This window comes from Cnephaeus nilssonii (genome assembly GCF_951640355.1).
Source record: "Cnephaeus nilssonii genome assembly, chromosome: 16".
Lineage (NCBI taxonomy): Eukaryota > Metazoa > Chordata > Mammalia > Chiroptera > Vespertilionidae > Cnephaeus > Cnephaeus nilssonii.
The window spans coordinates 13,101,919-13,120,993 of NC_137087.1; the positions used below are offsets into that span (position 1 = coordinate 13,101,919).

A 19,075-nucleotide genomic window follows, 5' to 3' on the forward strand; every position below is an offset into this window, starting at 1 on the left:
CTTGCCCAGCGGTCAGGGCCACCTTCGTTCTGGAGATGGGGAAACTGAGGCCCAGAGAGGGAAGGCTGCCTCCAAGGCCACCCAGTGTGCCAGTATCCACTACAGTGTCAACCCTTCCCTGTTTCTCATCATCCAGGCTGGGCGGGTTCCTCCTCCGTGGGGTCCTGGCATGTTGCAGGGCAATTGAGAGAGTGGGCTTGAGTCAGACGGCCAGGGTTCAGATCCAGACTCTACCACTTGCTGATGGTGTAGCCTTGGGCAAATTCCTTAATCTCTTCACTTCTCAGTGTTCTCCTCTGAAACCTGGGACTAAACCTATTTGGCTCATAAAGTGACTCAAAGAGGGTCTGGCCCTGACTAGACACCTAATTCGTGTGGCTATTCGTCTGTCCCAGCGCTTGGCCAGGCACAGCCTGCTCCTGGGCAGGCGGAGGTGGTGCGGCCGGGCTGGGACGGGCCCTGCGCTGGGCCCACAGCCGGGACGGTACCCTGAGAGCAGACCCTGTGCGTCCTGGGGTGGAACCGGCCTGGGGTCGTGCCGTGCAGGGCGTCGCCGCAGGTCTTCAGCAACCCCGGGTGCTGCCACCTCCCGAGCCCAGGGTCCCTGGGATGCTTGACCCCAAGCTGCCACAGCTGACTGTCAAAAAAACTCCCTCTAACTTGCTTCACCCTTTTAAAGGCTGGCTCACTCCTGGTGGGACTTTGGGAAGCAGGGCAGGGATGCTAATGGGCAGGGACCAGCTGGGCTCTTGTGTCCTGTGACCGGTGTGGATACTTCTCTGGCTGTCCTCAAATCCAGGGAGCAAACGGGATCCAGGAGTAGGAAGTCCACTCCATGGATGGCAGGAGGGCAGCTCTTTGGACCCGAGCAGAGTCCAACGGAACCAGTAGCCAGAGGCCACCAGTGCCCTGAACCCAGGCCTCAGTGTCCACACCCACAGGGGCAAAGCGGGAAAGAGCCACCATCTCTGTTGGGAAAGTGCAGGGCGCCCCCTTGTGGGCAGGCGGAGCCTTCAGGCCAGGGAGTCCACTGACAAACTATCCTCGTCAAAGGTGTGCAGGTACCTACTCGTTAAGGACAGTTCATTAATTAGAGCGGGAGCACGCCGACTCCTGGAGGCAGCCTCTGAGCCCTTCTGGCTGATTTCCCGCCAGCCCTTTCCTTGCCTCGTTTTCCTTTTCACAGTTTCACTCTGAAAGCAGCCGATATTTGATCATTTATCCTGCTCTCTTTGTAAGCATTTCCCCAAACCCTTAAAAAATCCTCATAAATATTTTAATGGCTCTGTTGTCACTCTTCCAGTGGGTGTGACATCGTGCAGGGAAGCAGAGCATCATGTTGGATGCTTAGCTTGCTCCAGTGTTTCACTGTCATAAACGAGGCCGCGATGAACATCCCAGAACAGGACTCTGGTCCACAACTCTGGTCACGGTTAGGATGGTTGCTCAGGACTGGATTTGTGAGGGGAAGGACTGGACCTTTTTTTTTTTTTTTTTTTACATTTGAAGGCTTACTGCCTAGTTGCACGATGGAGATACAGTAGGAAACATACCTGTTCAGCCTTCAGCCCAGCAGCGTCTGCGAGTGCCCCCCTCACACCTGCCTGGTGGACCTTCACCAGCAACAAGAGGCAGAAGGACTAGAGCTGGAAATGCCCTCAGCGTGACCCGGTCCAACTGCCTGACCAGGTCATAAGGCCCCGGGGCAACTCTCCTGGTAGTTAGTTGTTCACCCCGCGTCTGCTTACCTGTCCCCAGTGACCGGGAGTGCACCATCTTATGGCCAATGGCCAGAAAGCTCATGAGTTGGTGGAAAGAAAACCGAAGAAGCGTCCAAATAGTGCCAGCATCATCTGCGTCTCTTCCCAAGACGCTGGCCGCCTGGACGGCTCTCCCACCCCCGCCCAGCCCCGCTTTCACTGCTCCTCCTACTCCCACGCAGGCAGGCCGCCACCGCCCACTTTCCAAGCTGCCCCCCACGGCAATTCTACCCCAGCTTCGGAGGTCAGGGGGACCCAGTCCCTCCTCCCAGCTCAGTCCCCGGTTTGCTGTGTGCCCTTGAGCAAGCCCCTTGATTCTCTGGTCTCCAGAGGGCCTGTCCATGCCTGAAGCGGTGGTTTCTGAGCCCCAGAGAGCTTTGCCCAGGCTCCTGGCAGATCTGATTCCCCAGAGGGGACGTGGCAGGGGCCCGGGTCAGGAGAGCCTGGTTGGACCTGGCACCCTTCCCGGCTGAGGCGGTGGCGGCCCCTGCGGAGCCGTCAGCATAACCGGCTGTTTCATGCGAAGTTTATGAGAAGAGGCCGTGCCTTTCTGAGAGGAAGCAGAGGGATCGTGTGGGGGGTAGAGAAGCCTTTGTTCTGTCAGAAAGTCCTGCTCCCTGTGGCCCTACCCTCATCTGTAGGCATAAACCACGTTGGGACTGAGCCCTTCCAGGAAGCGGCTGCTCGCCTCCATCACCCCTGTTCGCCAGGCCACGTCCCTCCTCTGACCTGCAGGAGGACAGAGCCACTGGCCGGCTGAGCTGGGGGCCCCGGGGCCTGGCGGATTTCTCCTCCTGAGCACAGGCCCCAGCTTCATAATGGGGACACACTTGGGGGTGACGGAAAAGGTGAGCCAAGACGGGGCCTCGCCTCCTGCTCCTCACACTGGAAACTCTTTGGCAAGTCCTGTTCCTTCCCCGGGCCTCAGTTTCGCCATCTGGTAAATGGGTTGGTGATATTCCCTGCCCACAGGGTTATGAGGAGAGGTGAATGGGGCCTGCAGGATGCGGAGCCCTGAGCACAAAGCCAGCACACACAGTGCTTCGTAAATGTCTGCTCTCCTCGCCCTCCCTCTGCCCTCCGGCAGCCCCGTCTGCAGAGCCTCCGCAGCCTGGGTGCCTGGCTGAGAATTCCAGAAGGGGAAGGCACCTAATGCTGCTCCTTTTTTGCTTCTCCACAACCCAGGGGTGCAAGCCCACCTCTACCCGGGCCGCCCCCCATCCTGGGAACTTCCCTCTTACGTTTTGCACCTATTGGCCTCAGCTCTAGCCTCCCTTCTCCTGGACCGAGCCTGCTCCCTCTCCCTGGATAGGCCCCAGGAGAGAATCACACTAAATCGCTGATGGGACAGAGCACTTGCAGTGCTCACCCACCGAGCTAAGACGTCCATGTGCACGGAAGCAGCCATTCTTCCAACAGCCCTGGGCGGCAGGCCCTCATCATCACCCTGGGTTTCCAGACGAAGAAGCCGAGGCACACAGAGGTCGAGTGGTTTGCAGTTTTAAGTGTTTTACGTGTATTATCTCATTCAATCCTGAAAGCACGCTTATGTGAAGTAACCTGCTCATGACCACGGAGCTGGATTTGGATCCAGAGTCTGTGCTCTGGACCTCGGTGCACAACCTCATAAATAGGCAGTTTTCCAGGCAAACGTTACTATGGAAACAGATCATCTCATAGCCCAGTGCTTCTTAAACTCTATGGCCTGTGAACGCCCTGGGCCTCTGGTTGAAATGCAGATTCTGAGTCAGTAGGTCTGAGGCGGGGCCTGCGATTTTGCGATTCTAATGAGCCCCCAGGGGTGCTGCTCAGGCCAGTCCAGGAAGGACAGGCGACAGGTGTGTGGTCACAGAGCAGAGCCTGTGTGAGAGCCTGTCTCCGACTCTGAGCCTGCACATGCCACGTAGGTGACACGGTGCAGGTGGCCTCGGTCTGGTGGGGTGGCCACTTCGCAACTTCAGCTGATGGATGCCATAAGCATTCCAGACCAATGGGCCATATTTCTGTGTGAAATCTCTCATTTTTAAATATTGGGGCAACGAATTCAACTTTATAAGCACTAAGCAGCTTGTACATGAGTGTTCACAGCAGCATTACTCCTAACAGCTGAGAATTGGAAGCAACCCAATGTCTATCATCTGATGAATGAGTGTACATAAAACATGGCATGCCCATACAATGGACTATTTTCCAGTAACAAAATGAATGAAGTACTGACACATTCCACAATATGGATGAACCTTAAAATCATTACACTAAGTAAAAGAAGTCAGACACAAAAGGACCATTGTATGATCCCACTTACATGACATATTCAGAATAGGGAACTTTTTAGAGTCAGAGAGTAGATTAGGGGTTGCCTAGGCCTGAGTGGTGAGGAGGTGGGGGTGGGATGGGGAGGAACTGTTCATGGGCACAGGGTTTCTTTCGGGGGTGACAAAATGCTCTAAAATTAGATTGTAGTGATGGTTGTATAACTGTGACTATACTGTCAAACATTGACTTGTACACCTTAAGTAGGTAAGATGTAGGATCATGTCTCAATAAAGCTATTTTTAAAAATTCCTTGTAGGAAAAAGCTAGTTTCCTTAATATATAAAGTGCAGTTATAGACCAAGAAAATTACCAAACCCCAGCAGGGAAAGAGATTTACAAAGGATTTGGACTAACAGTTCGCCGATGGTTCTTAAATGCATGGGGAACATCTCTCTTGCTCCCAATAGAAGACATATCAGTCATAGCTACTCTCAGAAGATTGCCTCTCAGGTCGGCAATGATGAGGACTGCTGGTGAGGAGGTTAAGTCGGGACACCCAGGGGAAGGCAGTGGCGGTTTGTCGTTACCTTTAAAACTTAAAGGTGCACATCCACTTTTATTTCTAGGAATTCCACAAATGTTGTCTCTCTTTCTACACACACGCACACGCACACGCACACATGCATGCACATTATTCACTGGAGCATTGTTTGTAACAGCAGAAGAGTGGAAACCATCCAGATGTTCTGTGACTGTACTGGAACTGCAAGTGTGCGAATACCGTGCAACTGTTAGAAAACAGTAGCTCTGTTTGTCCTCATGTGGGAAAAGGATACTTGATTAGATATAGGGTGTCCCCCAAAAGGTATACACACTTTGAATAATTAGTACTTCCAATGGGTTACATCTGGAAAGAAAGAAAAATCAATTGAGCTATCAGCTGTTAAGTGTGTATACATTTTGGGGGACCTCCTGTATATATCATCTTACAATAATATGTCCAAGATACATTGTTAAGTAAAAACAAAGAAAGATGCAGAACCAGTATAACGTCTCTAAACGAGCGAGGGAAGAAAGCGTGTGTGTACATATGTTGCACGTGTTTGTAAATGCGGAGTGTATCTTCGGGGCGGTGTGCCTCCAGGGTGGGGAGAGGGTGGCGGGAAGCAGGGGTGAGGCACTGTATGTGTACGAAGCTGGGCGGTGCCTGTGTTGCCTCGTCAGTAACCCTTAAACCACACACGGAGCCAATGAGCACCCGTGCGCAGGTTCACGCGCCTCTTTGTGACAGCTGAGCTAAGGAAGTGACTCCTAGCTCCACTAAGGACTCTGCACCCTTGACTGAAAAAGACGTCACACACCCCCACCCCCACCCCCACCTCCTCTGTCCTCTGCCTCCCAGCCTTGGGTTCCCGTGTGTGCTCTGGGGTGACCCTGGTGTTCTCGGGACTGGGGACAGAGTGCTTGCACACGGGGACACAGGGTATGAGCGCTGAAGAAGGGGACCTCAAGGGGGCAGCATTTTGGCCTGGTGGACCCCAACCCCCTATGTTTGCTTTCTGTCCTCCAGGCACGCCCCAAAGGCGAGGGTCTGACCCCATACCAGGGCAAAAAGCGCTGCTTCGGCGAGTACAAGTGTCCCAAGTGCAAGAGAAAATGGATGAGCGGGAACTCCTGGGCCAACATGGGGCAGGAGTGCATCAAGTGCCACATCAACGTGTACCCGCACAAGCAGGTGAGCGGGCGGGGCAGGCGGGGGTGCGGGAGGCAGGGGGCTCGGGTCTCTGAAGGGCTGAGGGAGGGTGACTTTGTCTCTCAGTAGGCCTTCTTATGGCAAGGATGAGACCAGATCCCTCCAAGTGAGCTTTCTTTCCTGTCTCCTCTGAGACGGGGTGAGAGCGCGCCGCTGCCCGGGGAAGGGGTGGAGGATAAGGGCAATGCACCGAGGCCCTGAGTCCGCAGCCCAGGGGCATTTGGGAAGTGATGAACTTGGATGCTGCTGTGCGACAGAGGGCTGGAAGGGCAGCAGGAGGCGGAGGGGCCTGAGGGAAAGGGAGGCAGAGGGGTGCGGAGGCGGGCATTGGGGGCACGTGGGGAGGCCCCCCTGAGGCGGTGATGTCAGACTGAGCTCTGAGCTCAGACGGGGAGTGGAGGGTCGTGTACTCGGGGCTGGGTGGGGGTGGAGGAGGGGACGGGCACTGCTGGTGAGGGGCAGCACGTGCAAGTAGGGGACAGGGCTGGCACGGGGCGTGGGGGGAGCTGGGGGAGCAGAGTGCGGCGGGAGGGGCTGCCGGGCCGCTGGAGAGAATTTGGCCCCTGTCCTACTAGGAGGAGGAGGAGAGGATGCTCGTGGTCCAAATGCTCTGTGACTGTGTGACCCTCGTGCTGGCCTCCATTTCCTGTTTGCAGGCTCGCCATCCCCCCCGCCCCCCGCCCCAAAGGTTTTCATGGTCCCATCACCCACAGTCACACGCAGGCGGACAGACGAAACTGGCCGCGGTCAAGGGGCAGGCCCACATCTAAGCGCGCTGAGGGAGAGGCCCGGGCCCCGGTGACCAGGGGGGGGCGGACACAGGGCACAGCGCACACAGTGTCTGGGGAGCAGGTCAGGGCCGGGGTGGGGTGGGCAGTCTGGAGGAGACCGTCCTGGTTCCTGACCTCTCCTGGCGACTCCTGACAAGGCCTGGGCCCAGGCCACAAACAAATGCCCCGTTCTGACGGTCAGAGGCTCGCCTGCGCGGGGCTCCGCTCTCCCAGCCCTGGGCGTGGCCGTGCTATTGGGAGGGCTCGTGGGCTCTCGCCAGGTCTGTGCAGGCGCTGAAAGAAGGTGAAGGTCAGGGGGTGCTGGGCGTTCCAGGAGCTTCCTCTCCAAGCGAACAGAACAGTCAGACAGGGCTAGCCACTGGCATTCAGAATCGCGGGCGTGGTCACCCCAGGTACCCTGTGCCAAGCCCCCGCATGCCCTCCATCTGTGCTCTGCCCTCCGCCTGGGTTCTGTTCATCCCGATTTCACAGGCAGGGAAGGCACGGTCCTGAGAAGCCAGATGGGGTCCCCAGGGTCCCCAGGTGAAAGTGGGGCCCAGAGCTGCCTATTGAGCTGTCGGGAGCCTGGCCCTGAGGCACACAGGCCCAGTGTGTGTCCCAGCTCAGCCTCCCATGAGCTGGGCCCATGTGCTGGACCAAAGTGCCATGTTCCCGGTGCAGGAGAGAGGAGGCGGCCGCAGGTGGGTTTCGGTGACGGGAGAGGCAGCGATGGGGAAGACTATGAGCGCAGCTAGCGGTAGCCGGGCACTCCTCCGAGTACTTTATACGTTCGTCCTCTCAGCCGCCCCCTGAAGTCAGCTCTCTTATTTCCCAAACTACAGAGGAGCGAAATGAGGCAAGGGGTGTATGTGACTTACCCCAGGCTAGTAGAAAAGAGGGAGAAAGTTCGGGGCTGCCGGGGGGCAGATGAGTAGCCTGGGTGGGGATGAGGGGACCCGGGAGGACAGGTCACGTGGCTGGCGGGCCGTGGAGCCAGAATGGGCCAGTTCCTGCAGCGGCTCAGGTGGCAGGGGCGGGGGTCTGTGCTGGGGTCTGGGAGGCTCGTCCTTGCGCCTTTCACGCCCTCTGCGACCTAAGCAGAGAGGCATGACCGATGCCCCAAGGCGGGTGGGACCCAACTTCCTGCAGTGGCTCCAGCCTCCTAGGCCCTGCGCCCACATTGCCCAGCAGCCCTTCCTCCATGCCAGGCCCGTGCTGGCTGGTGCCACCTTCCTCAGGCCGGCAATGCCTCATCAGCTTCCTGCCAAGCTCAGTCCAAACACAGCCTCTCTGACCCCTTCCCCATCTCCGGGCCCGGATCAGAGTCCCTGGCCCAACCTGGAAGGATCTTCCAAGAGCATGTGGCCTGCTTTCCTGTCCCCAAACCCTCCCCCAGTCATTCAGCCCTTGTCTGTTGAGCACTCGCTGTGTGCAACAGGGAGACCGAGGCCCAGACAGGACCGGAACTTGAGCACGGTCACTTAGCCAGCCAGCATCAAGGGGCCCAGGACCAGGCTCCGGTCACCGCCCAGCCCCAGTCCCTTATCACAGGGGTCTCCTCCCGCAGGGAGGCTGCAGGCCGGGCAGAGGGTGAGGGGTGGTGTCAGGAGCTTGTGAAGAGCTGAGTGGGAGGGTTGGGCGTCCCACCCCTGGCCGCAGTGGTGGAGAGAGCGGAGGGGGGGCTGCTTTATTTCTCCCGCCCCCTGAGCCCTGACCGCGGGGGCAGCCATCTCCTGAGAACCCTCTCCTCCCCGCTGCTTCCTCCCCTGCCACATCTGCTTTCTGTCAGGCCCCAGCGGAGCCCCCTTCCCGCCCTGCCCCCCACAGAAGAAAACACTTGGGCTTTGCCTCACTGCAGGGGTGGGGCTGGCCCTGTGCGATTAGTCCCAGCTGCTGAGTGTTTCCCTCCGTGGAGGGTGGAGGGGAGTCGTCCTGACAGCTTCCCTGCTCCTTCACACAGACGGGCTGAGCCAGGACCATGGGAGGGGGAACAGCAGAGGGGCAGGGCACTGATGGGATCACAGCAAGGGGGATGGAGAGGATGTTGCAGGGGGTGGTTCGGTACGTAGCTGGCTCCCCTGTTCCCAGCCTGCCCCCAGCCCTACATAGCCCTAATAGTGATCATATATGATATTAATACTGGCCAACACTTTGCTTTTTATGTGCCAGGCACTGTCTTAACAAGTTTGCATATATCAGCTTATTTACTCTTCCCAACAACCCTATCAAGTGGGTCCTCTTATTAGCCCAGTTTTACAGAGGAGAAAATTGAGGCACAGAGAGATGAAGTGACTAGCTAAAGGTCACACAGCAACAAGTCTTGCCGAGCTCTTTATGGTTATAAAGTGATCTCATTTAGTGCTGTCTCTATCACACACAGAGCAAATGTTGTTAACCTCCCACCCAGGTTACAGAAGGGTAAGCTGAGGTTCTAGAGGAGAAAAATCTTGGCCACCAGCCCTTGGTAAAGAGGTGAAGCTGCAGGCCCCTGGGTAAGAGCCTTGATGTCCTAGGTCCTCAGTTTCCTCATCTGTGAGGCAGATGGGGATACGCCCCTCACAGGAAGGGTGAGGTTAGGTGCTATGATTTATGCGGCAGCACTTTGCAAAGTATAAACCATGGGGAGCAAGGGGGTGTCGGCCTGCTTACTCTGCCTCTCTGGCCCCACCTGGAAGACGCATTCAGGGAAGGGGCCTTGGCCAGCATGAAGAGGGGGGTGGGGAGTGGAACCAGGCTGGGTTTGGTTAGGGGATGGGAGACTTCTGTGTGACCCCCGTGTGGCCGGGATCACTAGGATGGGGGTACAGGACCCGGGTGTCAGTGCAAGATCGGGAAGCCCTTCTTACAGCTCAGGCAGTGAGCTCAGCGGGCCTGCAGAGAGCTCCCAGCCCTCGGAGATGTTGTAGGTGTTTGTGGATTCGTCTGGGAGGGCAGGGGATGTGACCGGCCTGGGCCTTTCAGTTGGCATCCTGGCTTCAACTTGTGTTGACTTTACCAGCTGGTCTCCCTCTTCCATTAATCATCATCATCATCATCATCATCATCATCATCATCATCATCATCGGTGTCGGCCACAGCAGCATTAATAGCGTCTATATGCCATCTCTTTCTATTCCTGGTCTTCATTGAGTTGGAACAGCAATCTCATGAGAAACGTGTTGTAACATCTCCTTTCACAGATGGGGAAATGGAGGGTCGGAGGGAGGTCGGGTGGCCTGCCCAAGGTCACTGGGCTTGTGGGCGGCAGAGCTGGTGTTCCAGCCCAGGTGCCCTGGGGACAAATCCTCTCTGGCCGGGAAAGCCGGTCGCCTGTAAGCCCCTTGCGGTGAGGTCAATGCTCCCGTCCTTTCCCAGTCCGTCCCCTGTGGCTTCAGGCCTGGAAGCACAGGGACGGGCTTCCTGCCCCTGGATCTTAACCCTGCCCACCACGGTCCCTACGCACATCTCCCAGAGCCCCTGCCTCTCCATCCCCAAACTGCTCGCTCTGAGTGCCACCTTGGGGCCAGGCGCTGCGTCCTTGGGCAGAGAAGGCGGTATTCTACTTTTGAGTGGCTTGCAGTCTAGCCAGGGGGCAGCGCTCACCTTCACTGTCCTCCCAGGACCATCCTGGGTCATGGTCAATGGTGCTAAGACTCCCCGCCCCACCACCCGCCTGTAGCTCCTACCCCGCCCTCGGCATGGGGCTCCCAGCTGGCCCTGGCCAGCTTCCTCTGAGTCCCCCCAAATCCGGCAGGGGACCCTTCTGCAGGCAGGGTTCTGGGTCAGGGCTGTGCCAGGAAACTGCTCGGGAGGCGCGCCTAATAGCATCCATAAACCTTCCAAGGAGACGAGGCTTGGCTGGCTGTGAGGCCCGGGGGGCAGGGGGGGAGGCGGGAGGGGGAGCAGGGATGTGCCCCTGGTAACAGAAAGGTGCCTGCTCTGCTCGGTTTACAAACACCAAGACCTCCGAATCCTCCCGGTGCCCTGCAAACGAGGTGTGAGGATGGCCCATTTTACAGACATGGAAACCGGGGCTCCCTGAGGTCACACAGGGAGTGAGCAGCATTAAAGGCCTGGCAAGTCAGCTCCCTGCTCTGGGCCTCAGTTTCCCTATTAGGAAACAATGAGGTTCCGCTCATGTAGCCACTCAACAAACATGGCAGATGGTGTGCCTGGCCCTGGGAAGTGGGAGATCCAGAGCACCGGCTGCCGACCCCTCGCAGAACTGAGGGCTCATTCCCTCGAACCTGAAGAGTTGCGACGGTGACCAGGTTAAACTCTGCTTGAGTCCTGAGGCCACAGGCGGAGGCACGGAGCGACAGCAGCCAGGGAAGAAGCGCTGGGTGCGGGAGTCCGGAGGCGTGGGCTGCGCTCTCCCTTGCTCTGGGCCTTGGTTTCCGTATCCGGATAATGTCTGTGCACCTGTCTTGCCTCTATCCCAGGTTTTTGTGAGCTTCCTACGGTGGCTGCTCAGAGAGTGCTGGGGAATGGAAAAGGGTGTCCAGACCCGGGCTCTGGGTACAGGACCCTCTCCCACAGCCCTGGCCCCAGCCCTGGCCCCAGCCTGTGCCTCTGGGGACAGCGAGAGGCAGGAAGGGCCCTGGTGCCTTGGGCAGCAACCTCTGTGGCCACGCACACTCCCTCGGGGCTCTCTCTGTGTATGTCTCGCTCCTCCTGTCTCTTCCTCCCCCCGCCCCCTCTCCTGCTTCACTCTGTGTTTCTGTGTTTCTTGCTGCCCCTTGGTCTCCCCACCTTGAGCCCTCTTCCCACTTCCTCTCTGCAGAGGCCCCTGGAGAAGCCCGACGGCCTGGACGTGTCCGACCAGAGCAAGGAGCACCCCCAGCACCTGTGCGAGAAGTGCAAGGTGCTGGGCTACTACTGCCGCCGAGTGCAATGACCGGCCCGCCGCCTCCGCCGGCCAGAGAAGACCCGCCCCGTGTTCGTCCGTGTTGCTGCATGTCCCCATGTGTGTGGGGGAGTCCTCACAGGCATGCGGGTCTGGGCAGGGGGTCTTAGGTTCTTGCCTCATGTGTGTTGACAAACAGTGTTACTGACATAGCTGCCCCGCAGAAGGTGGGGTCTCTGGGACTCTCCAGGTGGGCTGAGTCTGTGGGGGGACTGGGGGCGAGTAGGGGTCGATGCACAGAACCCACAAAGCCCTCGGGGTCCCCTGCAGGCTCTCCTCCTCTGAGACCCCTTTGGTGAGCAGCCTTGCATTGGCCACAAGTGCACTAAATTTACTGTGAATCCCAAAGCCTGTGGGGGTTGTCTCCCCAAGACCAGCCGGCGCCTTCTCCTCCCCTGGGCCTTCCAGGCTGCCCCGTGCACAGAGCACCCTCAGAGAGCCCCGTTTCTGTGTCCCGTTCAGGTCAGCAGTCACGGCGAGCTGATACCTGTTCTAGCAGCTGCTGGGAGTGGGCCTTTCTGCCCCTTGCCCACTTTGAGCCCCAAACCTGACTGCCTCTGACGTCACTGGTGTTACACCCGGGTTCTGCATCGCCCCCCTCCCCAAAGACCCAGAGGTCAGGGATGGGGAGGCTGTGAATGTTGGACAGAGTCCCAAGGCGTGGCCTGGGGCACACCAGGCATCACCTCCCCGCCACACACACTTCCCCCCCGCGCCCCCCGTGCTTGGATTAGTCAGCCCATTCCCTTCCCTTCTCCTTCACCTCCCCCCACGGCCCATCCCCGATGGAGGTAGTAGGGCCCTGTGTGGCAGGAAGGGCATGGGTCTGGCAGTCTGCAGACCTTTGTTCAAGTGCTGGCCCTGCCGCTGACCAAGTATGGAACTTGGGGAGGACGTCTCGTCTCCGGGCCTCAGTTTCCCTTTTAGTTCAGTGAGTGACACTAGTAAGCAGGGGCGGGGGGCGCCTCCTGGGCACAGGACTGAATTTGGAGGGTGTCACCAGGTCCCGCACTCACACCACCCCCCATCAGTCCATCACTGAAGTCAAGCCGATGGATGCCAGCCCCATCCCTGCCTGTTGTCCCCACCACCTTGCACGGGCAACCCCAAGGCACGCTGCAGAACCTCTCCTCCCGGGGGAGCGGGAGGACCACCCGCTTCAGGGAGGAGCCTGTGTTGATTGTCGTGCGTCCTTCCTTTCTCCCAGGGACAGGGAGAAAGCTAGTTGTCAGGACCCAGTCACTTTTGCCCCAACATTATGCCTCTGTGGGAAAAAGTCAGACCACGAAATGGGCCTGCAATCCAGTGTTTACCACGGCTCAGGGACACCCAGCCGGGGTCCAGTGCCTTTGTTTTCAAATGAAAATGTTTGTACAGCTGAGGAGTTACAGTCAAGTTAACCAGGGGTCCAGGGAGCAAGTCGAGAAGATGGAGTGAGCGTATTTGAAGTCAGGGGGGGCTGCAGAGTAGATTTCAGGGGGTCACGGCCTCTGAGCACTTAAAAGGGGGATATTTGCTCCAACCTGAGCCCCAAAGCTGCCTCCCTCCTACCCACAGCAACCATGCCTGGCCGTGGCTGTGACCACCTTCCCCGCCACTGGGAATGCCACTGGGAGTCCTCGCCCAGCTGTTTCCGGCTGTCTCCACCGGGTCAAAGCGAGCGGAGTCGCCCTGGCTGGAGGCACTGTGCCCCGAGGAGAAGCTGTCGCTGCCAGTCATCCTGGTGCGCAGCCAAAGACAATGCTCCCGGTGGTGGGCAGTGCGCTTGTCCGGCTGCCAGCACCAGGCCCCAGCTCTTCCAGGGACCTGGCCCCACCGTGGGACGTTGGTCCCAGGATGCTGGGAGCTGCCAAATCTGCTGCAGAGGTGGGGGAAGCCCGAACCCTAAAAGAGCCGGGATTCCAGGCTGCCGGAGGCCAGGGCCTTCCACGGGCCAACAGGAGATGGGCTATCACCCCACCGTGACCTTCCCAGTGGGCTTGTCCAGCTGGCAGCCATTGCCCCTGCCATCTGTGCCCAGCTGGCCACGGGGGGCTGGGCCCCCTGCACCCCCTCCTGTATTGTTCTGGCGGAACTTGGGAGCTCTCTGTGGTCAGCAGAAGCCTCAGATGCCCAGGCTGGCTGCCGTGGGAATGAAGTGCTCAGAGGCCTGGGAGCCCAGGGGACGAGCAAGTGTGTGGTTGAGTACGTTCAAAAGGGACAATCGCTTGTAGTGAGTAGGTCTAGTGATGTAGCTGGGAGATAACAGTGTTTACCCCATTGAAGTATTCAGTAGTTCTACTTGTGAATTTGTATTTATTTTGAGTTATACTTGACACAGAATTCCTTTTTTAAAAGACAAATACTATTTGTGTATTTTGAAAAAAAAAATCATAGATGTTAAAATTTCTGCATAGTTACCAATTATTCTCACAACACTGAATTTGTTACCTTCTCCTGAAAAATCCTCACAGTGATTTTTGTCTGTATATATTGGAAGGCCTTTTTAAAAAAAAAAGAAAAGAAAAGAAAAAAATAATTGTTTGATTTTTGACATTAAAAACAAACAAAAAGAGGCATTTTCAAAACTTCAGAGCTTTCGGGAGGGCAAAAGAAACAAAATGTCTGGAAGTATTTTGCAAACCTTCTTGTTGAGGTGCGAGAAAATATTTATGGTGAGAACTTTTCTCTCCTTTTTTTTTTTTTTTTTACTATACTTTGATCTGTAAAAAGTATGCAACTGAACTACATTAAGAAGGAAATATTGTCTCCATAGAATATTATATGAAGTTGGTACATAATTCTGACGAGGGAAAAAAAAACACCTTTGCAATTCTTTAAGCCATATTGTTGCTATTCTATGTTTTTTTTCCTTGGATGAAATTATCAGTATTAAGTAGCCAGCATATTATCCAAGTGCTTAGACTCATTGGTATGTGTCTGTCCTGTATTTATACATATGTGTATCTGGAAAGTATTGCCTTTTTAAGGGAAGCTATACTTAGGTATGTAGTGAAAGGGGGATGGTGACCCCTTTGAGCCTCCTCAGCTGAGGATAACAAACAGCATTGTAATCTGTCCCCTTGCACCTTCTTATTATTCTCTTGTTATTATGGTTATTAGTTTAGTAGGGGGTAAGGAGGTGGGCTAGGGGAGGAAGGGGCATGTGGCTAACTAGCCCCCTGTGGCCAGCCCTGTGGCCTTGGCCTGGGGAAGGGCCGGCTCAGCAGGGCCCCAGGAGGGCGAGAGGAATGGAGGCAGTCTTCACACCCTTCTGGGTGGCCATCTGAGCCATGCCTCGGGGCCCCAGGCTCTTGGAACTTGGATTTGTCAACCAGAGCCCTCACTTGCCCTCTAACGTCTACTAGACTTGAATCTATTCTAAATGAGTATTTAACCAACATCACTACATTGTAGCTCAGCGCAACAATAGCCCTGACGTGTGGGAGGTGTCCCCGGGGCTGGTGGCAGCAGACTTGCGTCTCTCCGCTGCCAACCTCACCGCTCACCTCCTCCGCTCCTGTGGGGTGACCTGTTCGTGTCTGTATTCATTAATGCGTGTGTGTCCAGCTAAAAAGACAAATGGCCCGTGGGCCCAGCTCGGAGAGCACGGCAAGGCTCCCGACCTCTCCGAGGGTCGCCCTCGGGATGGCATTCCGTTGTGTGCCTTATTCCTGGAGAATCTGTATGCGACTTGCCCATAGAAATAGAGTCTTTTCCTGCGGTATTAAAGGACTTTAAAGGCCGGAGCGGCTCGTGGCTTTTCTTGTTTACACAGCGCATCAGTGGGGAGCTGGTCTCTCTCGCAGATTCTGGGCTGAGGGGGAGGGAGGGACTTGCAGCCGCGCCTCTGCTCTCCGGGGCCTGGGTCAACTGTCCGTGCCCTGCCTCCACCCCACGGATGTGCCTCCTCCCAGCCCCTCTGCCCCAAGTGGACACTCTCCAGGGCGAGAGCCCTCCCCAAGTCGGGCGAGATTGTCAGCACATTAGGTCACACGTTAGCTCGGCGATGGGACTCCCGGTGACCATATATAGGAGCGAATCTTCCTCGGAGCAGAGCCGGCGGGCGCCCTGGGCCCTGCCGCCCCTGCTCACACTAGGCCCTCGTGCCAAGGCTGGGGTTTGGGCCTCTGACGCTGGGCATCACAGTTGGCAAAGCACAGTGTCCTGGCCTCCTGGGGCATCAGGCAAAGGAACAGAGGGTCCCTCTTCTGAGCAAGTCCCGGAGGGGCTGGGCTGTCACGTGGTGGGCTGTTGCTGGGGCCACAGACAGGAAGCCACACTCAGCGGCTCGGAAGCCGCGCAAAGCGACCTGCGTCCGGAGCCTTCAGCCCAGGATCAGAACGCTGCACATTCCCAACCTTGCTGCTCACAGAAGCACCTACGGGGTCTTGTTCTCACCCGAGACCCTTGCGATATCGGCCTGGACATGTCCTCTGGTTCTTAAAGCCCCCGGTCAGTCCGATGGGCAGGGCTGAGAAGCATCGGACTTTGCAATGGTCCCTCAAGGTCCTGTGGGGGTGACAGTGGCATGGGCATGGAGGCAGGTGGGCGGGGCAGCCTCACTGGGGGGCATCGCATCCTTGGCTCCAGCCAGTGGTGCCCAGAATGTACTGCCCAGAGTGTGTGTGTCGGGGGAGGGAGGCTGGAAATGCAGGTTCTTATGTGAAATTTTCCGTTTTAATTTTGGCAGCTAGTTTGCTAAATATTTACCTCGTGTACAGATCACAGCATGTCTGCGGGCCAGCTCCCGAGTTCAGCGTCTGAGATGGGGCAGAGAAACAACATGTGAGTCCTTGGGATGGGGGCGGGGGCACAGGCAGGAACAGAAACGCCCCCCCCCCCACACACACTCCAGTAGCAGGACCCCTTGTCTCCCTTGGGGCGCACAGAGAGTCTGGAAGCCACCAGCCCTTTCCTGCTCATGGGCACAACGGGAGGACACGCCTCTGCGGCCTTCCCTCAGGCGTGCGCAAGGCGCCGGGCCAGGTCTGAAGGCAGGTGGCGTCAGCTGGCCAAGCCGTGAGCGGTGCGGGGCCTCGGCCCACACAGAGTGGGAGGGGGAGAGAATAACCACCTGCCCCTGCTGCTCCACAGACGCTGCCAGGGGCCAGGAAGGGGCTGCCCTCCAGGGACAGACTGAGGACAGAGCATGGGTCTGTCTCGGTGCGCCCTGTCCCCCCAAGACCTGCCCCGGGCTGTGTGAGGTGGCGGATCCTCGCCTCTCCGAGCCCCAGCCTCTGCGGGGTTAGTGTGCAGATAAGATGGCCCAGGGAACACCAGGCGTGGTGCACGCTTGGCACCCGGGAGCCAGGGGGAGTGGATCTCCTGCTCCCACTGCTTGTGGCTCAGGCAGAAGCCTTGCCAGAGATCACACGGGAAGTCAGAGCGGGAGTGGGCCTCCAGCCCGGGACCCCCGGGTTCACTGAGCACCCACTGTGTGCCAGGTTCACTGAGTGCCCACTGTGTGCTGGGCTCAGCCCCAGGTTCACGCTCGCTCGTCTGCCCTTGCGTGTCAGTGTGCAGGCGCCCCTGTGCTTGTTTTGTTTTCCGTGGAAAAAACAAAACAAACCCAAGGCAAACACAGTCTGCATTTCGACATCTCCCAGAGCCGTGGAAACCAGTAATTCCCCTGGACAGGAAGGACTTCCGGTTGGACTTAATGTCCATGTCCAGAGGCGGCCAGCCGCTGAGGGCTGGGAGAGAGCAGAGTCCGCCACAGGAAGGGGTGTCAGGGGACCCAGAGAGGACGGCCCAGCGATGGGCCCACACCCACCTTCCTTCGAAACTGACACCCACCCCATATTTCTGCCTGGACTGAAGTCGAGGCCCCCAGTGAGTAAGGGCTAGGAGGGCACCCAGCGGGCAGGGACCGAGCCTGGATCCGAACCCCAGTTCTCACTCAGTGCAGTCTCAGAGGCGGACCTGGGCGGGGCCCAGACAGCTCCTGCGCCCAGGGGTGCAAAGGTGAGGTGAGGAATGCAGGCCCTGGCTGAGGGGCTCTGGAGGGACAGGCAGCTCCAACCCACGAAGGCCATGGTATAAGGAGCCCCTGGGGCCTGCTCCAGACACAGAGAAGGGCGGCCATGCCAGGCCCAGGCCTGCGGGGGAGGATGCAGTGCTCACCCCCCTCGCTCCTCAGCACCAGAACAGCAAGAGCAGCCCACCCCCCCGGTGCCCCAGGCCAGGTTCCTGCCACCACCCCTTCCCGACGTGTGATGTGGAGCCTGTGTCCTTCTCTGTCATCGGGGCCATCAGGACGCACCTGCGGCTACAGTGGCTACAGGCAGCGCCTGCACCCAGATATTCCGTGTGGCTGCTTCCCTTCCCACCCACCCTGCAGTTCCTCACTCCCAGGCTGGGCCCAGGTGGCCGTCCGGCTCTGTGCTGGGTCCCATCCACAGGCCCAAGTCTCTCCTTATCCTCCTAACAGTCCTGGCAGGAGCCAGGGCAGGGAACAATATGCCAACGTGACAGGTGGAGAAATTGAGGCCTGGGAGAGGCCTGATACAGAAGACTGACAGCTGGGGTCCCCTGCTGCACCCCCAGCTCCCAGCTCCGTGCTGTTCCTGATCCTGACGAGACGCCCACTGGTTCCCAGGAGCCTGTGGAGGCCTTGGGCAAACGTTATGGCGCTTCCAGGGCCAGCCCAGCACTTGGCATCAGCCCCTCCGCCCAGATGCCCTGACGCTGGCTTCCCGGCCTGGAGGGGGAGAAGGGAGTGCAGGAGCTGAGACCAAGGGGGCCACCAGCTGGGGGAGGCTCTCCCCACTGGAGTCAGGCCTCTCTCTGGTTGTTCCCCAGAGCTGTGGCCGGAGCCAGGAGCAGCCTGTCCTGGGACAAAGACCCCTCCAAACCCCCCATTTATCAGAGATGATAGAGGCCCTGTGCTGGCCCTGCCCCTGCCCCTGCCACACATCATACACGCCTACTATGCCTGCCCTCAGCCCTCCACTCTGCCCTGGGCCCTCACACCTGCCCAGCCTGGCCGGCCAGCCTCCTGCTATAGCTCAGAGCCCAAAACCAGCTAGGCCAAGCCCCGTGGTGGTTCTGCAGGCCTGTGTGGAAGGCAGAACTCAACATGGCCCCCAACACAGCCCCCAATCCCAGTTGCTCCTGCCTCCACTGCCTCCAGGGCGACCTGGCCTGGCACCTGCACCTTCTCTCCCGGACGCTCACTCATTCTTGCCCTCCTCGCCTGGCCCACAGCCTCCAGCACCTGGACTCACGTCAGCCGCCCTCCCACCTCCTCCCTCTTGATCTAGGAAGTGGAGGGGCTTTCTCCCCCACCCCACACGCCCCATGCTGAGAGCCGAGCAGCACCCTCCCCTACACCTTCTCAACATCCCACACTCCCACCTCTGGTCACCCGTTGAGGTTGGGGCGGCCCTGCAGCCTGTGGGGCAATTTGGGGTCCAAGTCCTGCCTCGTGTGTCCGGGACCATGGCACCTGCCGTGCCCTCCACCTCTGCCTCCCCATCCTCATCCTGGCAAGGACTGTGGGTCAGATGGACCGTCCCCCTAAGCCAGTCGCCTCCCCTCTCGGCCTCGACTCCCTCCCTGGGGAAATGGGGATGACGTGCCTGCCCATCAGCATCAGGACTACACACGGTGCGGCAAAGTGCTTGGCACCTGGGACGTGCTCAAGACCGCGTCAGCACTGCACCCGTCA

General features: G+C 58.2%; 1 protein-coding gene across 1 annotated transcript in view; it reads left to right on the forward strand.

Moving 5' to 3' along the window:
* Positions 1–14,025, forward strand: part of ZCCHC24 (zinc finger CCHC-type containing 24) — a 56,825-nt gene extending 42,800 nt beyond the window's left edge. The window contains exons 3-4 of the mRNA XM_079793733.1: positions 5,587–5,751; positions 11,302–14,025. Of these exons, the coding sequence (XP_079649859.1) occupies positions 5,587–5,751; positions 11,302–11,415 (279 nt within the window). The 3' untranslated portion in view covers positions 11,416–14,025. The remainder of the gene's footprint in view (positions 1–5,586; positions 5,752–11,301) is intronic.
* Positions 14,026–19,075: the final 5,050 nt, after the last annotated feature.